Raw genomic sequence first — 26094 nt, 5'->3', positions numbered from 1 at the left:
CCGTGATCTTCTGAACCACTCCCGTGTGTATACCAAACCACATTGACAGGTATACCCCACTTTTAAGTACACAATGGGGTTTATTTACTAAAGCTGGAAAGTGCAAAATCAGGCTCACTTCTGCAAAGAAACAAATGACCTTCTAACCCCAGCTTGTTCAATTAAGTTTTGGTAATAAAATCTGGAAGCTCATTGGTTTCTATGCAGAAGTGAGCCTGATTTTGCACTTTCCAGCTTTAGTAAATAAACCCCGTTGTGTACTTAAAAGTGGGGTACGTATGCCTGTACATTGTCTGAAGCGCTAACTCTTCTGAATTAAAATCAGGAATTGCTAAAATCGGGACAATTAACAGGTACTCGCATACAGTACATACTAGGACACAGGACTGGCTCACCAAAGTAAGACAATGATTAGGTGGTAGACATGTGCAATTCATTTCGTATGAATCAAAAATTTGTACGAATTTGCAAAAATTCGTACATTTGTACGAATCCTAAATACAAATTTTTATGCATACGAATTCCATACGAAATATGAAATTTAGTTTACGAATTTCGGATCCAAATTCATAACGAAAATTCGTAATTGATACGAAAAGTTAAGGAACCTAAAAGTTAAAACCTCAGGAAGTCAGCACAGCACAGGGATGGTGGGAACCCCTCATAATGGACACACAGCAGGTGTACAGACCTGGGAACTCAGCACAGGGATGGTGGGAACCCTATGGGAATTTCTATGCTTACGAATTTTAGACGAAATACGAAATTTCGTTAACGAATTTCGGATCCAAATTAACAGAATTGTGACTGGTGATTTGTTCACCAATCAGAGGAAGTCAGCACAGCACAGGGATGGTGGGAACCCCTCATAATGGACACAGCAGGTGTACAGACCTGGGAACTCAGCCCAGGGATGGTGGGAACCCTTCATAATGGGCACAGCGGGTGTACACTCAGACCCGGGAACTCAGCACAGGGATGATGGGTACCCCTCATAATGATAAATTCATCATAACAAACATTCGTAATTGTTACGAAAAGTTAACAAACCTAAAAGTTAAAAACCCAGGAAGTCAGCACAGCACAGGGATGGTGGGAATCCCTCATAATGAGCACAGCGGGTGTACATTCAGACCCGGGAACTCGGCACAGGGATGGTGGGAACCCCTCATAAAGAGCACAGCAGGTGTACACTCAAACCCGGGAACTCAGCACAGGGATGGTGGGAACCCCTCATAATGGGCACAGCGGGTATACAGACCCGGGAACTTGGCACAGGGATGGTGGGAACCCTTCATAATGGACACAGCGGGTGTACACTCAGACCCGGGAACTCAGCAAAGGGATGGTGGGAACCCATCATAATGGACACAGCAGGTGTACAGACCTGGGAACTCAGCACAGGGATGGTGGGAACCCCTCATAATGATAAATTAATCATAACGAACATTCGTAATTGTTACGAAAAGTTAACAAACCTAAAATTTTAAAACCCAGGAAATCAGCACAGCACAGGGAAGGTGGGAACCCCTCATAATGATAAATTCATCATAACGAACTTTCATTATTTTCACGAAAAGTTTCCAAAAATTCGTATTTTGTAAGAATCTGAATTCAATTTTGTACACAAATTATGAAATACGATTTTTTTTTAGTACAGAACAAAACAAATTTTTTGACGGTGCCCATGTCTTTTAGCTGGTTTGACAACTTTCTTACTTGAGAAAAAGTTACTTATCAAGTTGAGGTTAAATGGCTTGTTACCTTAAAAACCAAGACTGGAATCAATCAAATCATTGGTTTCAACAATTACATTTTGTCATTATCACTACACTCATGGTTAGTGGTGACCTCAGCTTGGAAAGTACCCTCTGATACTACTGATGGCTTTCTGTATACTCACAATATTGCCAAAATGCTCATGTAATATTTATGATTTTCTTGGCGTATCTCTACAGCACTATGGACAGCTGAAGTGTCATGAAGGGCGATGAATATCTTGCTGTGCGCTGAAACCACCACATTCCACCTCCCTAAAGACTAAAAAGCAAATCACAACCATCATCCCAGGTTATCCATCTCTCTATTACTATACAAAAACCTCCTATGTAATGTTACCTTTTTGCTGGAAAGAGGAGTCAGCTTTTCTTCCAAATCAGAGCAGGATTCTAAAATATATGAACACCAGAATTATTAAAGTTACATTTAAGGTTAGTGCTGACCAGTTGGATCCTGGCATCCCAAAAACACTTCCTTGGCTTTGTGAATGACTACACTTGGTGCAAGGCAGTTTTTTTCTGGTGATCTCAATATGATCTCAATATTGCATGATTGCATGAACAGAACTTTTTTTTTTTACTTTTTTTATGAAAAGGCAATTATGATAGGTTAATTTTGACTGATGGGTGTTCATTGTGGCTTCCCAGTATAACAGGAATACAACCAGGTTAGCAAGTATTACTACCCTGTTTCCCCCAAAAATAAGACCTAGCATGATTGTCAGTGATGGCTGCAATATAAGCCCTACCCCCAAATAAGTCCTACCCGGTTTCCCCAAAAATAAGTCCTACCCTGAAAATAAGACCTACAAGGACTTTAACTAGGGCTTATTTGGGGGGTAGGGCTTATATTGCAGCCATCACCGATGACAATCACACTAGGTCTTATTTTCGGGGAAACAGGGTAGGAGCTCATAGGATAGTGTCTGGTTGTTTGTTTTTGGTCCATATGATGCAAGATGTGGGTACCTGGACACTGAGGGGTTAAGTTACTAAAACTGGAGCACTCAGGATCTGGTGCAGCTGTGCATGATAGCCAATCAGCTTCTAACTTCAGCTTGTTCAAATAATATGCATTCTATGCATAAAGGTAAAAAACCTTCTGTGTGCAGCATCCCCCCCTCCCAGCCCCCCTGATACTTACCTGAGCCCCCTCTTGATCCAGCGATGTCCACAAGAGACTTGGCTCACTGGGGACTCACACTCCTGAATGGCTTTTGTTCCCGTTGCTGTCAATCACAGCCATTGAGCCAATCAGGAGACAGAGGGATGGGGCCGAACCCCAACTCCATGTGTGAATGGACACACAGAGCCGCAGCTCAGGAGCGTGCCTGCTTGGGTGCCCCCATTGCAAGCGGCTTGTTGTGGGGGCACTCGGCAGGAGGGAGGGGCTGAAGTTTGGCTGAAGTTTGGCTTTTTTCATCATGCAGGAAGCAAGATAGCTCTTACAATATGAAAGGTACATCCAAGGTCTTCTGGACGCTACTTGGCATTCGCATGGGAAAAGAGAGATTAGCAACCCTTGTGAAGGTTGAGCCTGGAACAGAATCCCAGGTATTCCAAGAGTGGGGACCACATACAGCATAAGCGCAGCATGGTACACTGCAAAACAAAATACACAAGAAAGAGAGGGCGCACCAGCCTAGAGCATTATCCCAGGAACGTTTATTAACCACCTCCTGTCCGTGCTATAGCCAAAAGATGGCTACAGAGCGGACCTAATTTGCCTATGAGACTCGATCCCAACAGCTGATCATGTGATGTAAACAGAGTCAGTAATCGCCTATTTTTTCTCCTCACACAAGTAGTGTAAGGAGTAGGGATGAGCTCGGCTTTCAACTCGACGCATGTTCGGCTCGAACATCAGCCGTCGTCTGTTCGGTGAATTGAGAACTTTGTGGACTGTTCGCACCAAATTCATGTGGCACGAACTGCCCACAATGCATTACGCCATCGCAATGCATTGCTAGCTCATGATTGGCCAAGCATGCACTGTGCCCCCGCATGCTTGGCCAATCACAGCGCCTGCAGCGTGGAGAGCCATAATTGGCCACAGGCAGGATGCCTGTGGCCAATTATAGCTCAGGGGGTTTAGTACACACCCCACACGATATAGTGTAGTGTGTTCTGGCATGCAGGGAAAGAGCAAGATAGACAGGGACAGTGTGTTCTTTTCTCAGGCATCTGCAGGAGTTAAAGTGGGTGTTGTGTGCCTCCAGCACAGTATACATCTGAAGATACCCCTTATTGCTGGTGTTGTCTGATGCATATCTTGCATATTAGCCTTTAAAATTAGCACTTTTGATTTTGAACGTTCGAGTCCCATAGACTTTAATAGGGTTCTAAAGTTCGTACGAATTTCTGGTCCATTCAAAGGTTCTGGTGCGAACCGAACTGGGGGGTGTTCGGCTCATCCCTAGTGAGGAGAAAAAAAAACCCCAGCTGTGAGTTGCGAAGAGCCTCTGCAGAGGCTTCTGTGCCCACCTGTGCCACCTACCAGTGCCCATCAGTGCCACCTACCAGTGCCCTCAGTAGCACTCATCAGTGCCCACAGTGTCACCTATCAGTGCCAACAGTGGCACCTATAAATGTCATCAATCAGTGCCTCATCATTAGTGCTGCCTATCAATACCACCTACCAGTGCCCATCAGTGCCATCTACCTGTGCCCATCAGTGCCACCTACCCGTGCCCATCAGTGACATCTATCAGTGTCACCCATTAGTGCCGTCTTATCTATGCCTATCAGTGTCGCCTTATCTGTGCCTATCAGTGCAGCCTATCAGTGCCCATCAGTGCAGCCTCATGAGCGAATATCAATGAAGGAGAAAAATTACCCGTTTGCAAAATTTTATAACAAACTATGAAACTTTTTTTTTCTGTCTTTTTTTGTTTATTTAGCAAAAAATAAAAACCCAAGTGGTGATTAAATACCACCAAAAGAAAGCTCCATTTGTGTGAAAAAAATTCTAAAAGTTTATTTTGAGTACAGTGTAGCATGACTGCGCAATTGTTGTTCAAAGAGTGACAGCGCTGAAAGCTAAAAATTGTCTGGGCAGGAGGGGGTTTAAGTGCCCAGTAAGCAAGAGGTTAAAAAAGGAAGTAAATATATCTACTCACAAACAAAAACTGTCCAAGGCTCATCAAAATGTAGCAATGTTGCAATCCTCTCCACATGCTTCTAGTCCCTTACAGGACCACACCTGGATTGCATTTACCGTTGCGTATCGAGGTTAAACCCTCTTCCTCAGATCCAAACCCTTGAAACGCATAAGCCAGTTGGATCCAGATACATTTACTTCCTTTTTTAATAAGCGTTACTGGGATAATGCGCTTGCCTGGCGCACCCTCTCTTTCTTGTGTTTCTTGTGTGTGTACCATTAGGACATCCCCAGTCCTGAGAGGGCAGCAAGGTGCATTGTGTTCATATCTTAAGTCAAGAATCCAAGTGTCACAGGTTCTGGAGCTTTATTACCATACCACACTCATCCGCAGGAGGTGTTTGATTTGCATCATAAGTGCAGCATGAACTTGTCAGGATCAGGCATGGCTCAGCTAAGGTAATAAGCCAAATTTATCAATGCAAAATATATCATGTGTCAAACCTGACTGTACAAAAATGTTCCACTTTTACACGTTCTAGAGTTTTGCCCGTGGCTATCACCACATGTGCAGCAGCTTACACCAACCACCATTATACTTACTAATAAATCTCCTTGTAACCCTAATACAGGTCTTATGCTGGCCATACACGGTTCGAATTTCAAAAGAATTTTCTTTCGAAAATCGTATCTAAGAATTTTCGTATGAATTTCGCACCATTAGTGGGCTGCAGCAACAGCCGATTTTCGTGCGGAAATAAAATTTGAGGAATCGGACATGTTGGAAATTTTTAGAAAAACAAACGATTTTCTAATCAATGATGGGAGAATCGTGCGAGAAACGTAATAAGAAAAGAAAATGTACGGAGATAAAAGAAAATGTACGGAGATAAAAGAAAATTTACGGAGAGAAAAGAAGATTCCCAGCCAAGAAAATTCTTTTCTGTAGCAACATGAGGTGAAATTGAAGGCTTGGTCGGCCGAATTTCGAAAATCAATGGTGGCATCATCGGATCACAAAAAAAACGAATTTTCTGATTTTGAAAAGAAAATTTGTTCGAAATTCGACCGTGTATGGCCTGCATTACACTAGGCAAAAACTCATTTTGAAGTGCTTCAGAAAAATGAAACCTCGTTCGGCAGAGCTCACGATACTACCATCATGTAGTGACTAAATTTCAAAAGATAAATCGTTCAATGGACATAAATTAATCGGTTTATCGTTTAGTTTGTTCACATTAGAAAGGAAGTGGCAAAATATATTTGCCCTTTTGACGTTCTGGAATGTTTGTCCGTTCTAATAAAGTATTTTACTTCTAGATTAACATTTTCTTGCACATGCGCATGAAAAATCGTACAAATTTTTACCGTTTGAGAAACTCACTAACCTTTCAAGTTTTGTTCATTCAATAAAAAGTTTGGCAAACTTTTCAATCCATTTTTCAGCTCTGAAAAGTTAAAAAGGATTATCGTTATTCACCCACTAATTATTAGAAAATTAAACAAACGTTAAAATTGATAGAATGATTTTGTATGATCTTTTTTTTTTTTAGTATATGGCCACCATAACGCTCAAACTAACTCTACCTGTAACTCCAACTCTAATAGCAACACTCCCTATGACCCAACATCAACCGGATCAGTAACCTTAGTATTTACCCAACATAACCCTACCACCAACCCTCTGTGTAACCTTAACACTAACAATACCTGATTTAAACCAAAACTATTTTTGCATACTCATCTGTGTCTTGATCCCCAGTGCTGTACACCATCATTTCTGTCCCAAAAGCTACAAGCACCAAGGTACCAATGCCTAAATCTCATCAGTCCTGGTCCCATCACCAACTCATTTCCTCTGTGCCAACCAAAATAACTGCTTGCCGATCAGCCGCCGTCATTATACGATAGCAGGTTGGCTCTCGCCATAGCTGTACGTCGGCTTGCGTATCGGAGCGTGCCCACAGGTCGAGCGGACTCGATGCCCGGTGGCGACCTGCAATCGCCTAGTACAGAGGCAGAACGGGGATCTGCCTTTGGTAACAAGGTGAATCCCCACTCTGACAAGGGACATGACAGAGTTCTACTGTTCCCAGTCATCGGGAAGAGCAATCTTTGTCATGTCCCTGGCAGCCCATCCCCCCTACAGTTAAAACACACACTAAGGGATCACCCCCCTAGTCTTAACCTCTTCCCTGCCAGTGTCATTTTTACATTGATCAGTGCATTTTTATAGCACTGATCAATGTAATAATGTCACTGGTCCCCAAAAAGTGTCATTTGGGGTGGGATTTTTCCACCGCAATGTCGCAGTCCTGCTAAAAATCACAGATTGGCGCCATTACTAGTAAAAACAATTTGTAGACGCGATAACTTTTGCACAAACCAATCAATATATGCCTATTGGGATTACCGAGTATGAGCAGTAGGGAACCAGGAAGTGAAGCTGCAAGTTTTCACTTCCTGATCCCCTTACCGAAGATGGCAGCGGCAGCACCCAAGAGCCGAGGGAGAGATCGGCATCGGGTACCAACATCGCAGGCGCCCTGGACAGGTAATTGTCCTTATTTTAAAATTCAGCAGTTGCAGTATTTGTAGCTGCTGACTTTAAAAAAAATAAAAATATCCGCGGACCTCCGCTTTAATTAAAACATAAACTATAAAGAAAAAAAATAACAAGATCAAGGTTTACCAGGGTTAGCTTTAGGGTCAATGCTGTTGTCAAAGGTCATGGTCAGTATATTTTGGGTAGAAATGATCAAAAAATTATCAGTGTCGGCGTGTTTTAGGCAGGAATAATAAAAATGCTAAATGTGCACCATTGATTCTGTGCTGTACTACAGGTACAAACAACAACTAACATATACATATGTAGTTTTCCTGCAATTGTCAGGAGCAGAAGAATTTATTTCAGATTGTTCTTTGGTGGCAAATTACGATAATAGCAATAAATATACAGCTACATTTTTTTTTTTTTATTATTATTATTTTGGGCCAGTTTTGCTTTGATAATAAAAAAAAAAATCAGGAGATATCGGTTACCATTTACCACAAAAAAGAAAGACCAATTTGTCCTGAAAGAAACAAGGTATAATCCCCCTGGATACACTAAGTAGTTGTGATGACATGTACAGTTTACTAACACGTGTTAAATTGCAAAATTGTGCCTATGCTTATAGATTTGTTTTACCCTTAGGCGTGAAGGGGTTATACTGATGAAATAATTTTATATATGTAGCATAGCATCTTTTAAACATTATTAACACTTTAGACTTTTATTTACCTCCTCCTTCACCTTTACCTCGACTCACTACTTCAGCATCATGCAAAAAGTAGTTATATTTGGTTCCAAAACACGTAGCCTGTTCTTGAAACTTATCTACAGCGGCCTGTGTGGCAGTTTTGACTACTAAAAAAAAATAAAAAATAAAAACACATTTTATATCTTATATCAAGGCAATCAGCTAAATTTGTTTTTGAAATATGTAAACATTACCTATAGTATCCGCTGAAGGATTTGTAATTGTGTCTGGCCAGTTCAGCAATTGAGGCATCCCTGCCAAAAAGCATAACCAGGTAAGTGACTTTACATTTCTCCAGCATTTATTCATCTCTCTCCCCTCTCCCAGAGAAATCCCACTGAGGTCAGTGCCCCTAGCTGCATCAATATACAGTAAATGAAAGGAGCCAAGGTGGCACCCTTCAGAGGTTGGGTCCATGACACCCTGTATTAATGGTATTGTGCTCAGTCTTCCAGGTTGGGTGACTGAGGCTTCATTCAACTCTAAAGACCAAGGACATCTTGTTTTGGAAAAGAAGTACTGTGGTACTGCCTGGGACATCCCTGAATTGAAAGTGAGTATTGTAGTTAGGGCTGCTTTTTTTATATTAACCAGCTGGGAAAAAATAGCTTAGGGTTAGGCTTTTAGTCAACAAGCTTGGTTGCCCTAGTTTCAAAATCACAATATTGCTATACCTTTAGGTTCACAAATCAAATGATAAAAAAAAAAATATATATATATATATATATATATATATATATATATATATATATATATATATATATATATATATATATATATATATATATATATATATATATATATATATATATATATATATACATATACATATACATACACACATACACACACCTTGTGCAATCATCACAATAGTGCAAAATCATAAACAATAAAAAGTCCACCAAAAAAAATATGAATGATGCTCAATTTCTTCTGTGAATCCTGTTAGTGAGTTTACAATTCCACCATCATTGCAAAACATCAGCCTTACCAAAATTAGAGACTTCAAAGCAATAATAGCCCTTATTGATGTCAGAGGACTGTCTACATCAATCCACCACAGGGACAAATATAGGGAACCACAGGGAACACCAACATCTGTAACAGTCTGCACCAACACTCTGTATGTAACAGGATTCCGGCAAGAAACAAATCACAAAGACTTCATAGTGTAAACCATTTGGTATATTTATTATTAAAAGAAAGGTACCGTACTCAAATTGTCAATATGCAAAAGACAGCATAAGAAACAAACGAGCCAACTGTTCGGTCTGATGGTGTGATGACATCAGCACAGGCTCCGCCCTGATGCATTTTGTCATAGAAGATGTTCTCAAGGGACTGGCTGCCCTAAACCCTAGTTTGCTAACTCCACAGCAAATAACTGCTCTACTCTTTCCTCCTGTCAGCAAGATATCAGTGTTAGATTGACAGTACAGCCTAGCATAGTAAAGTCTAATTAACTCACAGTGCTGCTATTATCCCTCAGTCTCAGTGCTGCTACGCAGAAGCTAATATAAAAACAGAATCATGTATCCACACTAGCTTTATGCAGTATGAATGCACAATTAATTAATTTAATTACGGTAATACATAAATGAATGACTTGGTGATCTTTTTTTTTTATCTGCAAAGAGCTTGAATATCCCAGGCCCTTAGTTATCTTTTTTCCTTTTTGTAGAAAAAAATTGCATATAAAAACACTTTTTATTTCAATATAGTTATTGGTTTGTACAAAAAAAAAAAAAAAAATATATATATATATATATATATATATATATATATATATTTTTTTTTTTTTATTAAAAATATTATTATAATAATACTTTGGAGTTAGGACAGAATATAAGCTATTCTTTCAAAGCCTCTTGCACACAGCCACCTAAAAAACACCATGTTTTTAGGCATTCAGACTTTTTTTGCGGATGTAAATGCAGCCCATTGTTTTTAATGGGCCTGTACACACAGACGTTCAAACTTGCACTGCGTATAGATCATTAAAAGAAAAATGCAAAAAAATTTGCATATACACTATATTGTCAAAAGTATTGTGACACCTGCCTTCAAATGCACATGAACTTTAATGTCATCCCAGTCTTAGTCTGTAGGGTTCAATATTGAATTGGCCCACCCTTTGCAGCTATAACAGCTTCAGCTCTTCTGGAAAGACTGTCCACCAGGTTTATGAGTGTGTCTATGGGAATGTTTGACCATTCTTCCAGAAGCACATCAGTGAGATCAGAAAAGTTGAAGCTGTTATAGCTGCAAAGGATGGGTCAACTCAACATTGAACCCTACAGACTATGACTGGGATTAAAGTTCATGTGCGTGTAAAGGCAGGTGTCTCAATACTTTTGACAGTATAGTATACATGTGTATGATACAACCAAACAAAAGCTAGAAGAATTTTATGAATTTTCCACGCATACGTGAAAAAAACATGCCAATACACATGTTAATATACAGCTCATCCTCTTGTTTTTATGCAGGAATTATCTGCCACAAATCTAATTTGCATACCTTAGAACCATAAGGAAATGCCACAACATGATCATTATTGCCAGTACTGATGCCAGAGGGTCAGTTTCTATGAAATAATTCCTTTAAGTGAGTGTCTTTATACTCACTTGCCAGGTATAAATTAGTAATTTCTGCAGTCTTGATCTCCAGGAGCAGAAATCCTTCATCCATCTTAAATCTTGACAATTTTATGTCACCTATTGGAAAAAAAATTCCATAGCAGCAGTCTGTTAGAAGCACATCCTTGTAATGTATAGTTAAAAAGGACAGACAAATGAAATATCTAGTCTTATCTATGTGTTTTATCTTAGATAGTGAGACCAGTTTTCCTACAATCCCTGAGTGTGTCCTGACAAAGACAGAGAAACGTGTTAACGCACAGGGGCTCACTACTATGTATACTATGCATGTTAATTTTTGTCATGTATTGTGTATATATTTTTAATTCTTTACATTTTTGTTTTCTTTTTGCACCATGTATCGTTATAAATAAAATATATAAGTTTATATCTATTACTGTCCACTGTGCCTCTAAAGTCCTACCTTTGGGCTAGCTTATGCTCATTTTTTTCTTTTATATCAAACTCCCATATGGATGTGGCCATAGGAGTGTTTCTTTTATATTTTCTGTATGTAAACCCTAACACTGAGCTTCTCTTCGTTTGCTTCCTTTTGGTCTTCAACTATACCATTGGAATCATTTTATATCTTTTTGGCAAGTTTGGTAAAAAAAAAAACGTTGATCTTGTGTGCTCTGCACAATATGGGGTGTATTTATAAAATACTTGAATACCAAATTACCCATTGAAAAAGCATGTATGTTGTACTTGTGTTTTATGCTAATGAAATCCCCCTTTTGAGGAGGTTTCCCACCATTTTCTATCCTGGAGAAGCAACAGGAAGGAAATCTCCATAAAGTGAGGGGAACTAAAGTCTTGGACAGTGACCACCCAATTATTTGCCCCATTGGATGGTTTCCCCTTGGCCCTTGCTGTGCAGGCAACTCTAAAATCTTTAATTTCCTCTTACTTTTTTGCTCAGTGTCAGTGGTCACCAGGATAAATGGAAGGGTCAAACATCACAACGGGAACATAAATAGCAATAAATCCTAGGCCAGGGTGGCCCCCTTCCCCACTTTATCCAAATTAAATAAAATAAAAAATGCCATTACATGCACTTTAACGGAGTGCTAAATACTTCTTTAATCTCTTTTAACTAGCAGGAGCCAGTGCTTTAGATAGACTGTGATACCAGAGGTCAGCAGGTCCCTTTTGATTGAAAATGTGGTTACGTTATCCTGAAATCTTTATGTAATCTCTATACCTAGTTGTTAGGTAATATGTAATAATCAAGAGCTTTTTTTTAATTTCCTTTCTTTAAAATTCCATCTTAAACATGAGTGTTGTATAATGAATTCATGCTCTCATGTATCCATTTTATCATTATACACTTGACCTCTGGAAGATTTACCTCCTTTCATGACCAAGCCATGTTTTGCTATACAGCACCACGTTACTTTAACTGACAATTTTGCAATAATGCTGTACACAAATAGAGCTTCCTTTTGGTGGTATTTGATCACCACTAAGTTTTTTATTTTTTGCACTAAAAACAAAAAAAGACCAACAATTTTTGAAAAATTTGGAAAAATATATTTAACTTTCTGCTGTAAAGCATATCCAATTAAAAAAAAAAAATAGAAAATCTAATTTCTTTATAAATTTAGGCCAATATGTAATCTGCTACATATATTTGCTAAAAAAAAATCCAAATAAGCGTATATGGTATAATGGTATATATACTGGAATTTTTATAATTTTTCATTTTTTATGGTAAGTTATGGTAAGGTATGGTTATGGTATGGTAATGGCGGCAATCGGTGACTTATAGCAGGACTATGTTATTGTGGCGGGAAATCGGACACTAACTGACACTTTTGAAACTTTGTGGGAACCAGTGACACTAATACAGTGACCGGTGTTATGCACTGTCACTGTACTAATGACACTGGCTGGGAAGGGGTTAAACATCTAGGGCAATCAAAGAGTAAATGTGTGCCAAACCAGTGCTTTTTTGCGTACAGTGTGCTGCTTTCACTATTGAAAGTGCTGGAGTTTATTCCATGCTTCGCAGGGAAACAAAATCCAGCACATTCCCACTGACAGGATGGATCTCTGCATTGTTTACATATGCAGAGCTCCATTCAATGTATCTCCTCGCTGATTAGCAGGTACGGCGGTCATCCATAGGCTGATTGGCTTCTGCTGTGACTAATCAAAGCAGAATCAGTGCTTCGGCAGTATACATGCTCCCTACCCAGAAGTGCAGAATACGTTCATATACTTGCTTCTACACAGAGCGGCCGCTCTATAGCAGTAACACTGCTATAGGGTGGTCAGCAAGTGGTTCTACATCAGTCACTAGTCATGGGTGTGTGAGAAAAGGGAAAGCAATCTCTTCCAGTGGGTTTTGCCCAATGGTGGATCGTGGTGGTGGACCTTTGGGGGCTTGAGCTGCCACCTTTCTGATACGGTTATGTGGTTGTTTCAGCTAGAAGACTTGGGTAGGAGAGAAAGACTGCCTAGTGTCCAGAAAACCGAAACTGTTGATGTATGATTCAACAGACAGTTGTTGTTGATGTTAATCTGTAAAACAAGCCAACATGTTTTTGGAGGAATGAACTCCCCCTTCATCAGGGCTGTTGCTGCGGACTATTGGATGGGAATTCAGATAAGAAGTGGTGCTAAAAGTTTAAATATACATTGGGTGACAAATAATCCCCATACAATGAATATAAACAAAGGTGCAAACAAAATAAAAATAATAATAATGCATCAAACTAATTATCACCTAAAAATCATACAATAACTGGACATTCAACATCCTAATTAATGATATTACAAACAAATACATACATCTATGTGCGAAGTATTAAATCAAATAAAAATCAAATAAAAATTCTTTCAATAGTGAGCAAAAAATGTCCATAAAGTACAAAAAATGTAGACAAAGTTGACTGACAGTCTCCGCCACCAAACACAAACTCTTAGTATATGCTTCTTACCAGATAGCATGGACCACACATTATAATGGGAACCATTCCCATCCAATAGCATGCTGCAACAGCCCTGAAGAAGGGAGAATCCATTCCCCTGAAATGCGTTTGCTTGATTTACAGCTTTACACCGACAATAAACATTTTTTGAACCATACATTGAAGGTTGCAGTTTTCTCGACACTGGGTGCTTCTTCTTTCCTACCCAAATCCTTATTTTTAATTTTTTTTTGTCAATTTAATCTATTTATTTGTTTTGTAATCCACTTCTGTTGAAACACAATAAAATACTTGAATCCCTAGCTTAGTACTATGAGGTTAGGTATAGGAAAAAAAGATTGTCATTTGCACCCACCTGTCCCTATTGGTAGGTCATATAAATTTCCCTTGCTCCTTGGTCTGCAATACAAAATAAACGATGAAAACGAATAATGCCACGTACACGCGACCGGAATTTCTGGCCGAAAAGGTCAGACGGAATCATTCCGTTGGATATTCCGATTGTGTCTGGGATAATCCGATCATTTTTCTTAAAAAAATTCAGAAGGACCTAGAAATAGAACAAGCTTTAAATCTTTCAGACGGAATCAATTTCTATCGGGAAAACCGTTCGCCTGTATGCTGGTCCGACGGACCAGATACAACGCTAATGGCTACTGGCTATTGAACTTCCTTTTCTAGTTCCGTCGTACGTCATCGCGTTCGAAACGGAATTTGGTCCGATTGTGTGTGGGTAAGTCAGTTCGGTCAGAACTCCATCGGGAAGACCTTCGGAGTTTATTCTGATGGAAAGTCCGGTCGTGTGTACCCGGCATCAGAAGTAACAGTGTGGAATTAGGGAAAGACAAGATCTATAGAGAAAGAGTGAAAAATCTGCTAGATGAATAGAGATGACACATATTTGCTCACACTCGTGCATCACCTGGGTACGAACATGCAAATGACTCTTGTGGTATTAATTCATGTGTTGGAGGGTATCCTACCTAAATTTGGATCCTTGTTCATACTGTTCCTACATGTAAAAAGCTAACCTCTCTGCCAGGGGAGGACTAGGAACCCTTGGTCAGGAGACAAAACAACCAACTGGCCCTTTTATTGTAGAGACAGATTTCTGTGTACTAAATAATGACACAGTGCGGTAGTAATTGTAAGGGCATAATAAAAAATGTGGGCATTACTAAAGGACATGTCTTTTCACATTTTCCAGCACAATCTTCCTTTGCGGTTATTGACATTAGGTCACATGAAATCCCAGACGCAAGGGAGGTTGATGTTGGAAGACTTCCATAGATTGTAGAGATGCTTGTCTAAGCAGGGAGCTGATAGTTTTATAATGCTCAGCATGCATCTCTGAAGGTGGGTCCTGCTCTAATCAATATTTGAATGGAGGAGTATCCCCACTCAGGGACACCTGCAAAACCTTAATCTTATTAATACTGTCTGGAGGCTGAATGTCCCCCAGTCAAGGCCTCCCCTGCTTTCTGCTCAACCCCTTCTTTAAAGACTTGAAGTTTTCACTCAGCCAGTCTTTAGATCAGATAGCTATTGACATTATGTTTAATTCTACAATATATTAGTTAAAGTGATTGTAAACCTTGATTTTGCTGCATGCAATAGGTTTTGCATGAAGGTGAAAAAAAATCTTCTGCCTTTGCAACCATTCTCATATCATCTTTAGTAATCCAACAATCGAATCAAACTCTCATGGTTTGGTTTGTCTCAATGGACCAAAAAGTATAAACCTAGGAGCATGTGTGGCAGCTCCCAAGATGGCCACCAGTGTCTAGAGCTCCGCTCCAATACAGCCCCCTGAAAGCCACCGGGGCTCACAGAGTGCCCCCCCACACCTCTCACTGGGAACCCTCTGATGACAGCAGTGCAATCCAGGAGGAACGCCAGATGTTAGCAGCGGCCAGACTAATCAGCTACGCCAAGATGGTGGTGGTACCACGAGGCGCACACATCGCTGAGGACACAGAGGATTCTATTGCGGACCAGGACTCGATCCCTCCGCCTTCCCCAGGTACTGTACACCCTCCCCTGCCCTGGCCACATCTCCCGCTTCCACTGAGTCCTTGCTGCGCAGGATGAGCTCTGGTCTCCCCAATACCCCCATGCTGGACCCTCACACAGGCCTGCTTATGGCTGTAAGTGAAGCAAACTAAGCAACTCCTACACCCACTGACTTCCCCTCCATGATGGAAACTTTTGCACAAATGCTCTCAAAAAGCTTAGCTTTGAATGCAGCACATATAACCTCATCCATCACTCCAGATTTGTAGCAAATAGTGATGAGAATAGACACAATAGAGAAAAAAGCTGATCAATCTGTGGCATGGATTAACCAGAATTCGCCAGGCTACAAGATGTGCAGGATCAACTAGAAACATCATTTGTAAAGATCGATGACCTCAAAAACAGATCGAGGCGCTATAATTTTAGGATTAGGGGGCTCCCTGAATCTGGGAAAGAGGTACAAGCGGCTGTAAAATCTCTCATAAAAGGCCTTATCCCAGATATTGCTGAACACCACCTTGAGCTGGATAGAGCTCACAATGCCCTTCAACCCCCCCCCCCCCGCGCCGCACGGATGGTCTCCCCAGAGACATCATTGTGAAACCCCACTTTTATTCAGTAAAGGAGGAGGTGATGAAGAAGTCCAGGATCTCTGACAATCTCACATTGAATGGACACAAAATCCAGATTTTTGCTGACCTATCCCCATATACGGTTCAGAAAAGACGATTGCTCAAACCGTTACTTCAGCTATTGATTGAAAGGGAAATCACGTATAGATGGTCATTCCCCCTTCCGCCTGAACTTTTCATACAGAAATAAAAGTTTCATCTTCTCTTTTGCAGAAAGGGGAACATCTTCTGCTACAACTTGGTCTGATTGCACAGGAACCACCTTCCACACCGGCTGTCAGGGGAACCCCCTCCTCTACAAGGAGACCCCACCAGCTCTGATCTGTGACATTACCACTCCCCACACATTTTTGGGGGTTCCCCCTGTCCTCCCTGCATTGAAAACCCAAATTAGAACTGATCCCACACCTGCATTGACTCAGCTAAGTCACAACCTCACTTTACTGCAGGACTGGCTTATGCCGAGCAACTGGGGCCCCTAACTTGGACATGGGGAAGGAAAGGGAAGATATCACCGCTCCAGGAGGACAAACCGATGGTAAACCTCTCTCTCGGTTTAGAAGCCACGGGTGCTGGCAATTGAAAGTAGCCATAAACAGGAAATGGTTCTGGACAGCCGCACCCTTGAAAAACTGCCTTTTTTTTATTTGAAAAATTCACATCAAAATCAAAGATGAAATATCACAGCAGACAGGAGCTGACGTTTTGCAGTAGTGCTTACTCATAGCTAACAATCACAACACAGGAAATCGAATAAATACTTTCTCTGGTTAAACCCATGTGACTAAAATAATTAATTAATAAATTGATTAATGTGAATAGACCCATTGTGGTTAGCCAACACAGGCTACACCTGTAGTATTATAATCATTCCTCGTTTAAATGGTCAAATAGCGAAAAGCCAGGTATAAGAGAATGGTTCGATAAAATGGAGTATTATAATAAAATGGAATACTTGGGCAGAAGAGATAAAGGACGATACCGGAATTACATCAGTACTTGGGAAAGTTGGGAAAAATGTAAATCCTCAGAAAAATACCTAGAGAAGATGATAGTAGGCAGAGGAATGTGAACTCGGAACAGAAGAGATCTAAAATAAAACAAACCAGGGGGGGAGGGGGAGGGGGGAAAGGGTGAGAGGGATAGTGGGAAGGGGTGGTAAGAAATAAGTAATAGAATTGATCTATTTTTGTATGTAATTAAAAAATATATTTGATTTGTTTTGATAATTAAATAAGACATTCTAGAATAAAACACGATGATGTAAAAACGAGAAGGGACAATATTGAACTGCAAAGTTGAAATAAGTCTCTTGGGACATTTTGCTGAAGTGGAATTAGAAAAAAAAATCCCTAGAAAATCTTTACTTATGCACAATATAAATAAGAAAACATAAAAGAATAATAAATATTCATTGTCCTTTAAAGATCTCCCCATTTTCTCTACACCTTATAGTTCAGAATTTACCAAGATTAAGATTACAGTAGCTAAATATCTTCCCATCTTACTTAATGATCCCGCTTATCATGAGATTGTATTACCTTGGCCAGGCTTACATTTATGTTTCTGGAACATCCCCTGTCCATCTGCTGATCTGCTCTGTATGACCTTGGCCTGGCTATTATTTATGATTCGGGTATTTCCCATTTATTGTACTTATCTGTCTGTTGTTATTTGTGGGTCTCTGTCTGTTGGTTGGTTATGTTGTGTCATATTGGAGGAGGTTGTATTTATATTATTCACTTACTTTAATAAATCATTTATATTTTCACTCACATGTGTTTGGTGTTCCTCTGTAGCTAACCACGCAGTTCTGGTCACACGTGGTGCATGACACATTCACTCCTATGGTATATAAGTTATTGCGGTTTTTCAGCGAGGTTTCTGGCCTGCGGGGCAATATGAACAAATCAAAAGCATTAAACATAACAGTCTCTCCGAATCTGCTTAAACAGCTTTCAAGTAACTTTGACTTTTCTTGGGCTCCTGCCGCATTTCCATACCTAGGAATCAAACTAACGCCAGATATAAATAACCTTTTTAAAGCAAACCACCCCCCTATGGTACACAAATGTAGAGGTGACATGGAAAGGTGGTAAAAGTGTGGTCTATCCTGGCTGCGCAGAGATCATGCAGTTAAGATGTCCCTTCTCCTCCATCTTTTATACTTATTTCACTCTCTCCCAATCCCAATTAAGAAACAATTCCTCAATAAATTCCAGTCGGAAATAGTATGCTTTGTTTGGGGTAACAAAAGGGTATATGTGTCCCTCAGGAATCCTTTTCTGCGTGAAATCCCAGGGCGGTCTGGGTCTGCCAAACCTCTGGGGGTACTTCCAGGCAGCACAACTCACACAAATTTCAATGGTTTTCTATAGGGGACCAAAGCCTGATTGGCTCTCCATGGAAAGACAAGCTACCCCCTTGAATACTAATGATTATCTCCTTTAGTGCGACCCAAAAATTAGGCCAGCTATAATGTCCCCCACCCTTTCTCACGTCATTGCCCTATGCTCCAAGCTTTAAGCACAACACACCCTGATATCCCCCTTCAAGCCTCTAGCGCATTTGTTTCATAATGCTAACTTCTCACCGGGGTTGAACATTAAAGCGTTCCGGTGGTGGACAGATAAGGGCCTCTATCGAATTGGTCACTTCCTCTCTCTGGCGAGTCCGCTTACTTTGTTCCACTTCAGGAAGAAATTAGAAATGCCCGATTTGGAACTATTTAGATTCTCCCAAATCTCTTATTTCCTATACTCCATCTGGACCAACAAAACGGAACCCCCCACAATAACCCTTTATGAGCATTGGTGCTCAAACACTATGGATCAGAGAGGAGGTATCTCACTGATCTATACAGCACTGGCGACAAATTTGACCAAGCCAACCTATGCTCGGGCCTGGGAGGGGGACAGGAGGCAGCACGTGGACTACCTCGCATTGGTTCTGCACATCAAAACGAGCTTACAAAGGTATTCTCAATAAATCCCTCATTGAAGCTAGTTTAAATTTATTGACTAGGTGGTATTATGTTTCCTCCAGGCTGGCAATAATTTACCCAGGGACCTCGCCACTATGCTTTAGGGGGTGAGAGCTGGAGGGCACAATGCTCCACATATGGTGGACCTGTCCTCGCATAGATCCTTCTGGCAGAAAGTCTACCATACCATTAGCTGCTTAACAGGTGAAACAGTGACACCTAACCTCAGTATAGCACATAAATCACAATATCCAGGATCTAACTAAGCACTTCCAGGCACTGTCCTCTTTCATTTTATTAGGAGCTAAAGTAACAATAGCTAAGGCCTGGAAGAAACCCACTGTTTGCTACCAGGGGTTCAGGAGAAAAGTGTCTTGGATAATGGCTAAAGAACAAATAGTAGGGAAATTTAATGACACAATTGAAAGGATTAATGCCACTTGGGAACCTTGGGCCACTTCCTGCAATATACCTTTCCTTCCTGGTATGCCGCCTGGAACCATGAATGCTCCTATCCCTCTTAGAACCCATCTCTTTACACCTCTCTTTTCCTCTCACACGTTTCTTCTCTTTCCTTTCGGGGACAATCTGGTCCCTTCTTCCCTTCACTTCAAGCAAGACAGAACGCTACCCCTGAAGGGGGTTTAGTAATCATTATTGGTCAGAGTTTAATCACTCCTAATATTGTACAGCTGACACTCAACCACTCTTGTACTGATCTTTGATATGGTGGGCGCCGTTTTATAGCCTTTACCAGAGGGCCAGTAGCGAGCACAGGGGAGGGGTTGGTCGTGGGCCCCAGGGGGGCACCACGCATATCCACATAGAGTTCCCAAAGGGGTGCTGTGTATGGAACCCCTTTGGGTGGACCGGCGGTCACCCTTAGGTTAATATTTATATATTTCACTCTGTCAGTTATCCTGATACAGTGAGGCAGGCGTTGGGGCCAGCCCCTTTAGGAGAGAAGGAAGACCCATGAAATATCACCCGGTTTTAGGGCTCCTGGACAGTCCTGACCTTACCACTTGAGTTAACCAATTATTATTTATGTTCTGAAGTTGCTCATATGCCTTTCTTACTATATTTGGATTATTAGTGATATGCTGGAACTTATAGCTACTTGACAAAACTTACACTGTTATGCACAATTATGTCCGTTATGTCTAATTTGTTTTTCCAATAAAAATATTTTAAATTAAAAAGTATAAACCTGGCTGAGACTCAAACAAACATACCTTATTTGTATAAATATTTGAATATTCCAACCAATGCAGATGACACATAAAATACAGTAGTTTATAACTTGTAAATCACAACACAATTACTGATATTTAAAATACTTGGCCAAGAAATTTATATAAAACAAACACAAAAAACACTCCTCCTACTCTATATCCTCTGTCCTGCACATTAAATGTCCATGTATGTGGGAAAACATCCAAGATTTTTCTTCCAAAGAGGAATATCCTCATATATTGTATACTAATACTCAATCCAGTATGGGTATGTTTCATACTGTAATGGATCCATCATCTACTTCCATGTATGGAAAACAGGACTGGATATGCTGGACATGGGTCACCCAATCATATGTATGCTGTCTCCCAATGAAGACAATAATATTTTGAGTACTGATCCCACATGCAGGGACAACCACCAGACCCATGTATGCCATTCAAGGTTCTTTTGTGGTTGCAAGCTGGTGTATTAGGATCCAAGTGCTGGCCTATTAAATCATTAATCAAGGGTCTCCATCCCAGATAGTCTGGAGGCACAGTGAACTGTTCCTGTGCATATGAGAAGGATAGAGCAACATGAACATGTAGGCAGGTAAACTGTGTTTGGTTCTAGTGAGTTAGCGGCTTCCCTAGGCTGGGGGAGGGGGAGTAATTTGTGGAAGTTCTGTTCCTGGGATTTTTTATCCTAGCCAGCCCACCTGTCATATAAAAAGGGGGAAGGTTGCAAACCTTGGCTCTTCTCAGTGCCAAGGTAACAAAGGAGTGGCTCCAGAAGAAACACATTAAGGTCCTGGAGTGGCCTAGCCAGTCTTCAGACCTTAATCCCATAGAAAATATGTGGAAGGAGCTGAAGGTTCAAGTTACCAAACAGCCTAAAAACCTTAATGACTTGGAGAAGATCTGCAAAGAGGAGTGTGACAAATTCCCTCCTGAGATGTATGCAAACCTAGTGGCCAACTACAATAAACATCTGACCTCTGTGATTGCCAACAAGGGTTTTGCCACCAAGTCAAGTTTTAAGAAAGGGTCTACTAATTATTTCACTCATTAAAATGCAAGTCAATTTATAACTTTTTTGAAATGCATTTTTCTGGATATTTTTATTGTTATTCTGTCTCTCACTGTCAAAATAAACATACCATTAAAATTATAGACTGGTCATTTCTTTGTCAGTGGGCAAACGTACAAAATCAGCAGGGGATCAAATACTTTTTCCCTCACTGTTTACTTTAGCCAAATAAACCCTTCCTTTATAGTCACATAGTTAGTCTGGTTAAAAAAAAAAAAGACAATCTAGTTCAACCAATAAAATATACAATCCTATATAGACAATCCTATACCTACCGTTGATCCAGAAGAAGGCTAAAAAAACAGCAAAGCATAATCCATTCCTTCCTGATCCCCCAAGAGGCAATCAGATATTCCCTGGATCAACTTTCTCTATAAATGTTAGTATCCAGTTATATTTTGTACATTTAGAAAAGAATCCAGGCCTTTTTAAAGCAGTCTACTGAGCTGGCCAGAGTGCCCCGTTATCCTCTGTGATGACCTAAAAGTGAATAACTCAACGCCAAGTTCACTATATGGACCCCTTATGTATTTATGCATGTGGATCATATCCCCCTTAATATCCTCTTCTCAAAAGAGAATAAATTCAGTTCCTCATAGCTGAGCTCCTCCTTGCTTCTTAACAGTTAAACTTGCCTTCTCTGCACTTTTTCCAGTTCCCCCGATTTTTCCTTTTTGTGAACTGGTGCCCAAAACTGAACTGTATATTCCAGATGAGGCCTTACTAATGATTTATACAGGGGAAAAATGATATCTCTCTCTCTCTGGAGTTCATACCTCTCTTAATAGAAGAAAGGATTTGCTCACATAGGAAACTGCAACTTGGCATTGCATGCTATTATTAAAGTGATTGTAAAGGATCGTTTTTTTTTTGTTTTTTTTTAATAACAAACATGTTATACTTAACTCCATTGTGCAGCTTGTTTTGCACAGAGTGGCCCTGAACATCCTCTTCTGGTGTCCCCCGCCTGCTCTCGCGGCTCCCCCCGCATCAGATAACCCCCTAGGAGAAGCTCTCTCCCAAGGGGGCTACCCTGCAGACGAGCTCCCGGAGCCTGCGTCATTGCATTTGAATGGCAGCAGCGGGAACCAAAGGCTGCGCTGCTATCAATCAATCCAATCAAGAGCTGGGCCTCGTGAAGAGAGGGACAGCATGTCCCCGTCGAACAGATGAAGTGGCTCAGGTAAGTAAACCGGGGGGGGGGGGGCTGGGGGGCCGGTGACTGCTAGGATGCATTAAGGTGAAAAAACACAAGGGTTTACAACCCCTTTAAGCTTATAATCGACCAGAAACTCCAGATCCTTCTCCACCATTGACTCCCCTAGTTGTACTCCCCCTAGTATGTATGATGCATGCATATTCTTAGCCCCCAAGTGCATAACTTTATATTTATCAACATTAAATCTTATTTACCACATAGTTGCCCAATTAACCACTTAAGGACCGCCTCACGCCGATATACGTCGGCAGAATGGCACGGCTGGGCACAATCACGTACCGGTACGTGATTCTATAAGTGCCCAGCCGTGGGTCGAGGGCGCGCCACCGCCGCCATGCTCCCGACGCGGTCCTGTGCTCCGTGACCGTGGCCGCGGGACCAGTGGACCCGATCGCTGGTGGTGTCCCGCGATCGGGTCACTGAGCTGAAGAACGAGGAGAGGTCTGTGTAAACAAACCTCTCCCCGTGCTTCCCTGTGTGGCTGTCACTGATTGTCTCTTCACTTTTAAAGGGAAGGACGATCAGGGATGTCACAAGCCAGGCCACGCCCCCTACAATAAAAAAAAAAACATCACGTCATACATAACCCCTACACTGCCCCCTAGTGGTTAACTCCTTCACTGTCAGTGTCATTTACACAGGAATTGATTGCTGTATAAATGACAATGGTCCCAAAAAGTGTCAAAAATGTCTGATGTGTCCGCCATAATGTCGCAGTCACAATAAAAATCGCTGATCGTTGCCATTACTAGTAAAAAAAAATATTAATAAAAATGCTATAAAACTATCCCCTATTTTGTAAACGCTATAACTTTTGCGCAAACCAATCAATAATCGCTAATTGCGATTTTTTTTTTTTACCAAAAATATGTAGAAGAATACGTATCTGCCTAAACTGAGGAAAAAAAAATGTTTTTATATATTTTTGGGGGATATTTATTATAGCAAAAAGTAAAAAATTGTCGCTCTATTTTTGTTTATAGCGCAAAAAAATAAAAACCGCAGAGGTGATCAAATACCACCAAAAGAAAGCTCTATTTGTGGGGAAAAAAAACGGTAATTTTGTTTGGGAGCCACATTGCACACGACTGCGCAATTGTCAGTTAAAGCGACACAGTGCCGAATCGCAAAAAGGGGCCTGGTCCTTTGGCTGCAAATTGGTCCGGAGCTTAAGTTGTTAAACAGTGCATTGAGGTTGACTTGTAAGTTGGAGACTGTAAGGACGTTATTGCACTGCATGGCTTGGTGTTATCTGCAAAGACTGAAATGGTACTTTTAATCCCAGACCCTATATCATTTATAAAGGTATTAAAAAGTAAGGCTCCCAACAATGAACCTTGGGGTACACCACTGATGACCTTATACCATTCAGAGTAGGAATCATTACCTTCTGAATTAGCCATTCAAGGAATGAACAGAGTATGCTATGCCAAGTAGACCTCCTTTTTTGTCATATACTTTTGGGACTTTTTCCTTTACAGTATATTTAAAGATAAAAACCTTTTTGTATGTTTTGAATGGAGTAGGGAATAATAAAAACACTGTTTTTTTTTTTTTTTTGCCAACCTATTGATGACAATTAGCTTTCCTTTCTGTCTCATAGACATAACAAGAAGTAAGAAGTTAAATGTTTCTCTTCTATTTTTGTTCCGTTGACTACTCAAAATGTTGAATTCTCTTTCACTTTAGTCTAGTTGACAATAGTCTTCAAGACAAAAAGAGAGAGTAAATCTTCCTAGTGGAGATACACATAGCAAAAAATTTAACATTCAAAAGCCAAAAGGTCAAGTTTTTAGATAAACTTTATGACAAAAGCTGTCTCAGGAAAACCCATCAAATCCAGTGTATGATCTGAAATAAATTGGTTATGAACTTACGCTATCCATAGTTCAGTAATGGTATACTTATCTTCATTGAGTTTGACCGACAATTTTGCTTCATAGTACGATTGACCTATGAGATGTGTATCCTCGTGACTGGAGGATTTAGCCACAAGATCCAGATGGCTAATGTTCTGTTACAGAAAGCCAAGAATAAAGTGAGGACTCACCACATGAACAAACCAGCACTTTTCTTTGTTATGCTCTAAAGGTAAACTGGAATCAAAATATCCTAGAAGTAGACCTTTAAAAAACTTTATTTTAAATGCTTAACCAAGATATTAGGATCCTCCTAAACTCCCCCTGAGGGCACCATGGGAAAAAGAGGGGAGTCAAAAACAGGATATACACTAAAACAGAGATCCGAGATCCGACAATTCATTACAGCCGCAATGAGTTTTAAATTACAATTTTTCCTTTAGAAATGTCATTTTGCTGTGGTACTGTTCTAAACATGGGGAAAAATGCACCACTACAGGCATACTATAGACCCCCCAGGCCTCCTTTTTTACACTTATGTCTTTTCTTTTTTTTCGCCTTTAGATTCAATCAAAGTAAAATGCTTTTTACAAAACAGTATTGGCAAGAAAAAGCCTAGTTTGTCCCTAAAACATAGTATATGAATTACTGTCTTATCTTAAGTAAGAATAAAGTTGTCACTGAAGCAACAGATACATAACGGAATTGTAAAAATTGCTCCATAAGGGGTTTACAGGTGTGAGAGTTGAAGTGGTTAAATATACATTTTTAAATACAAGACAATAATCCAACATGCTAACCTGCAAAAAGTCATTAGGGATCTTCGTTATTTTAGAACTGCAGTCCACAGGGTTTCCATAGGTGATATGCAGAAGAGAAATCACTGACAACAAGTGAGTGAGAGTAACAGTCCCCATGTCTGTGTTACACTGAAAATGTGACCACATGCTACAATAAAATAGTTTTCAATCCTACAGCACACTATTGTAAAACCATTTCTCACTCAACATCCCCTCCTTCGCCTGAAGTGCTCACAGGTCAGTGGTCCAAAAGGGCAACAGATTTCAATATGTACACAATATTTACTGGCAAATTTGTCCGGGACAAGAATAAATAACTTGCTCCACTAGTATTTCCCAAATATTTTCTAAAGCAGATAATATATTCCCCAAAACTGCGTATTTTCTGAATAATGAGCTGGTAGAAACATTTAGATCTGTCAAGAACTGAAGCAGGCTTTATGGCAAAACCTGTGTGTTTAATCAGATGGTGTCCGGGAAAACCCCAGACCCAAAAATGCCTGCAAAAACAAACCTCGGACCT

General features: G+C 40.4%; 1 protein-coding gene across 4 annotated transcripts in view; it reads right to left on the bottom strand.

Moving 5' to 3' along the window:
* Positions 1-25812, bottom strand: part of LOC143983320 (uncharacterized) — a 78171-nt gene extending 52359 nt beyond the window's left edge. For 2 of the 4 annotated variants that reach the window (XM_077482870.1, XM_077482887.1), the window contains exons 1-9: positions 25572-25808; positions 24790-24926; positions 18180-18292; positions 10808-10897; positions 8375-8434; positions 8162-8287; positions 6267-6326; positions 2119-2168; positions 1904-2040 (exon numbers count right to left, since the gene is read on the bottom strand). In XM_077482870.1, coding sequence (XP_077338996.1) covers positions 1904-2040; positions 2119-2168; positions 6267-6326; positions 8162-8287; positions 8375-8434; positions 10808-10897; positions 18180-18292; positions 24790-24926; positions 25572-25718 — 920 coding nt within the window. In that variant the 5' untranslated portion in view covers positions 25719-25808. Of the gene's footprint in view, positions 1-1903; positions 2041-2118; positions 2169-6266; positions 6327-8161; positions 8288-8374; positions 8435-10807; positions 10898-18179; positions 18293-24789; positions 24927-25571 lie in introns of all 4 variants that reach the window. The other 2 variants (XM_077482880.1, XM_077482896.1) reach the window with 2 other exon arrangements.
* Positions 25813-26094: the final 282 nt, after the last annotated feature.

This window comes from Lithobates pipiens, unplaced genomic scaffold (genome assembly GCF_037356315.1).
Source record: "Lithobates pipiens isolate NorthernLeopardFrog02 unplaced genomic scaffold, aLitPip1_a1.2 Scaffold_1, whole genome shotgun sequence".
Classification (NCBI taxonomy): domain Eukaryota; kingdom Metazoa; phylum Chordata; class Amphibia; order Anura; family Ranidae; genus Lithobates; species Lithobates pipiens.
The sequence above is the reverse complement of the archived record's forward strand: the minus strand, read 5'-3'. Positions and strand labels throughout refer to the sequence as shown.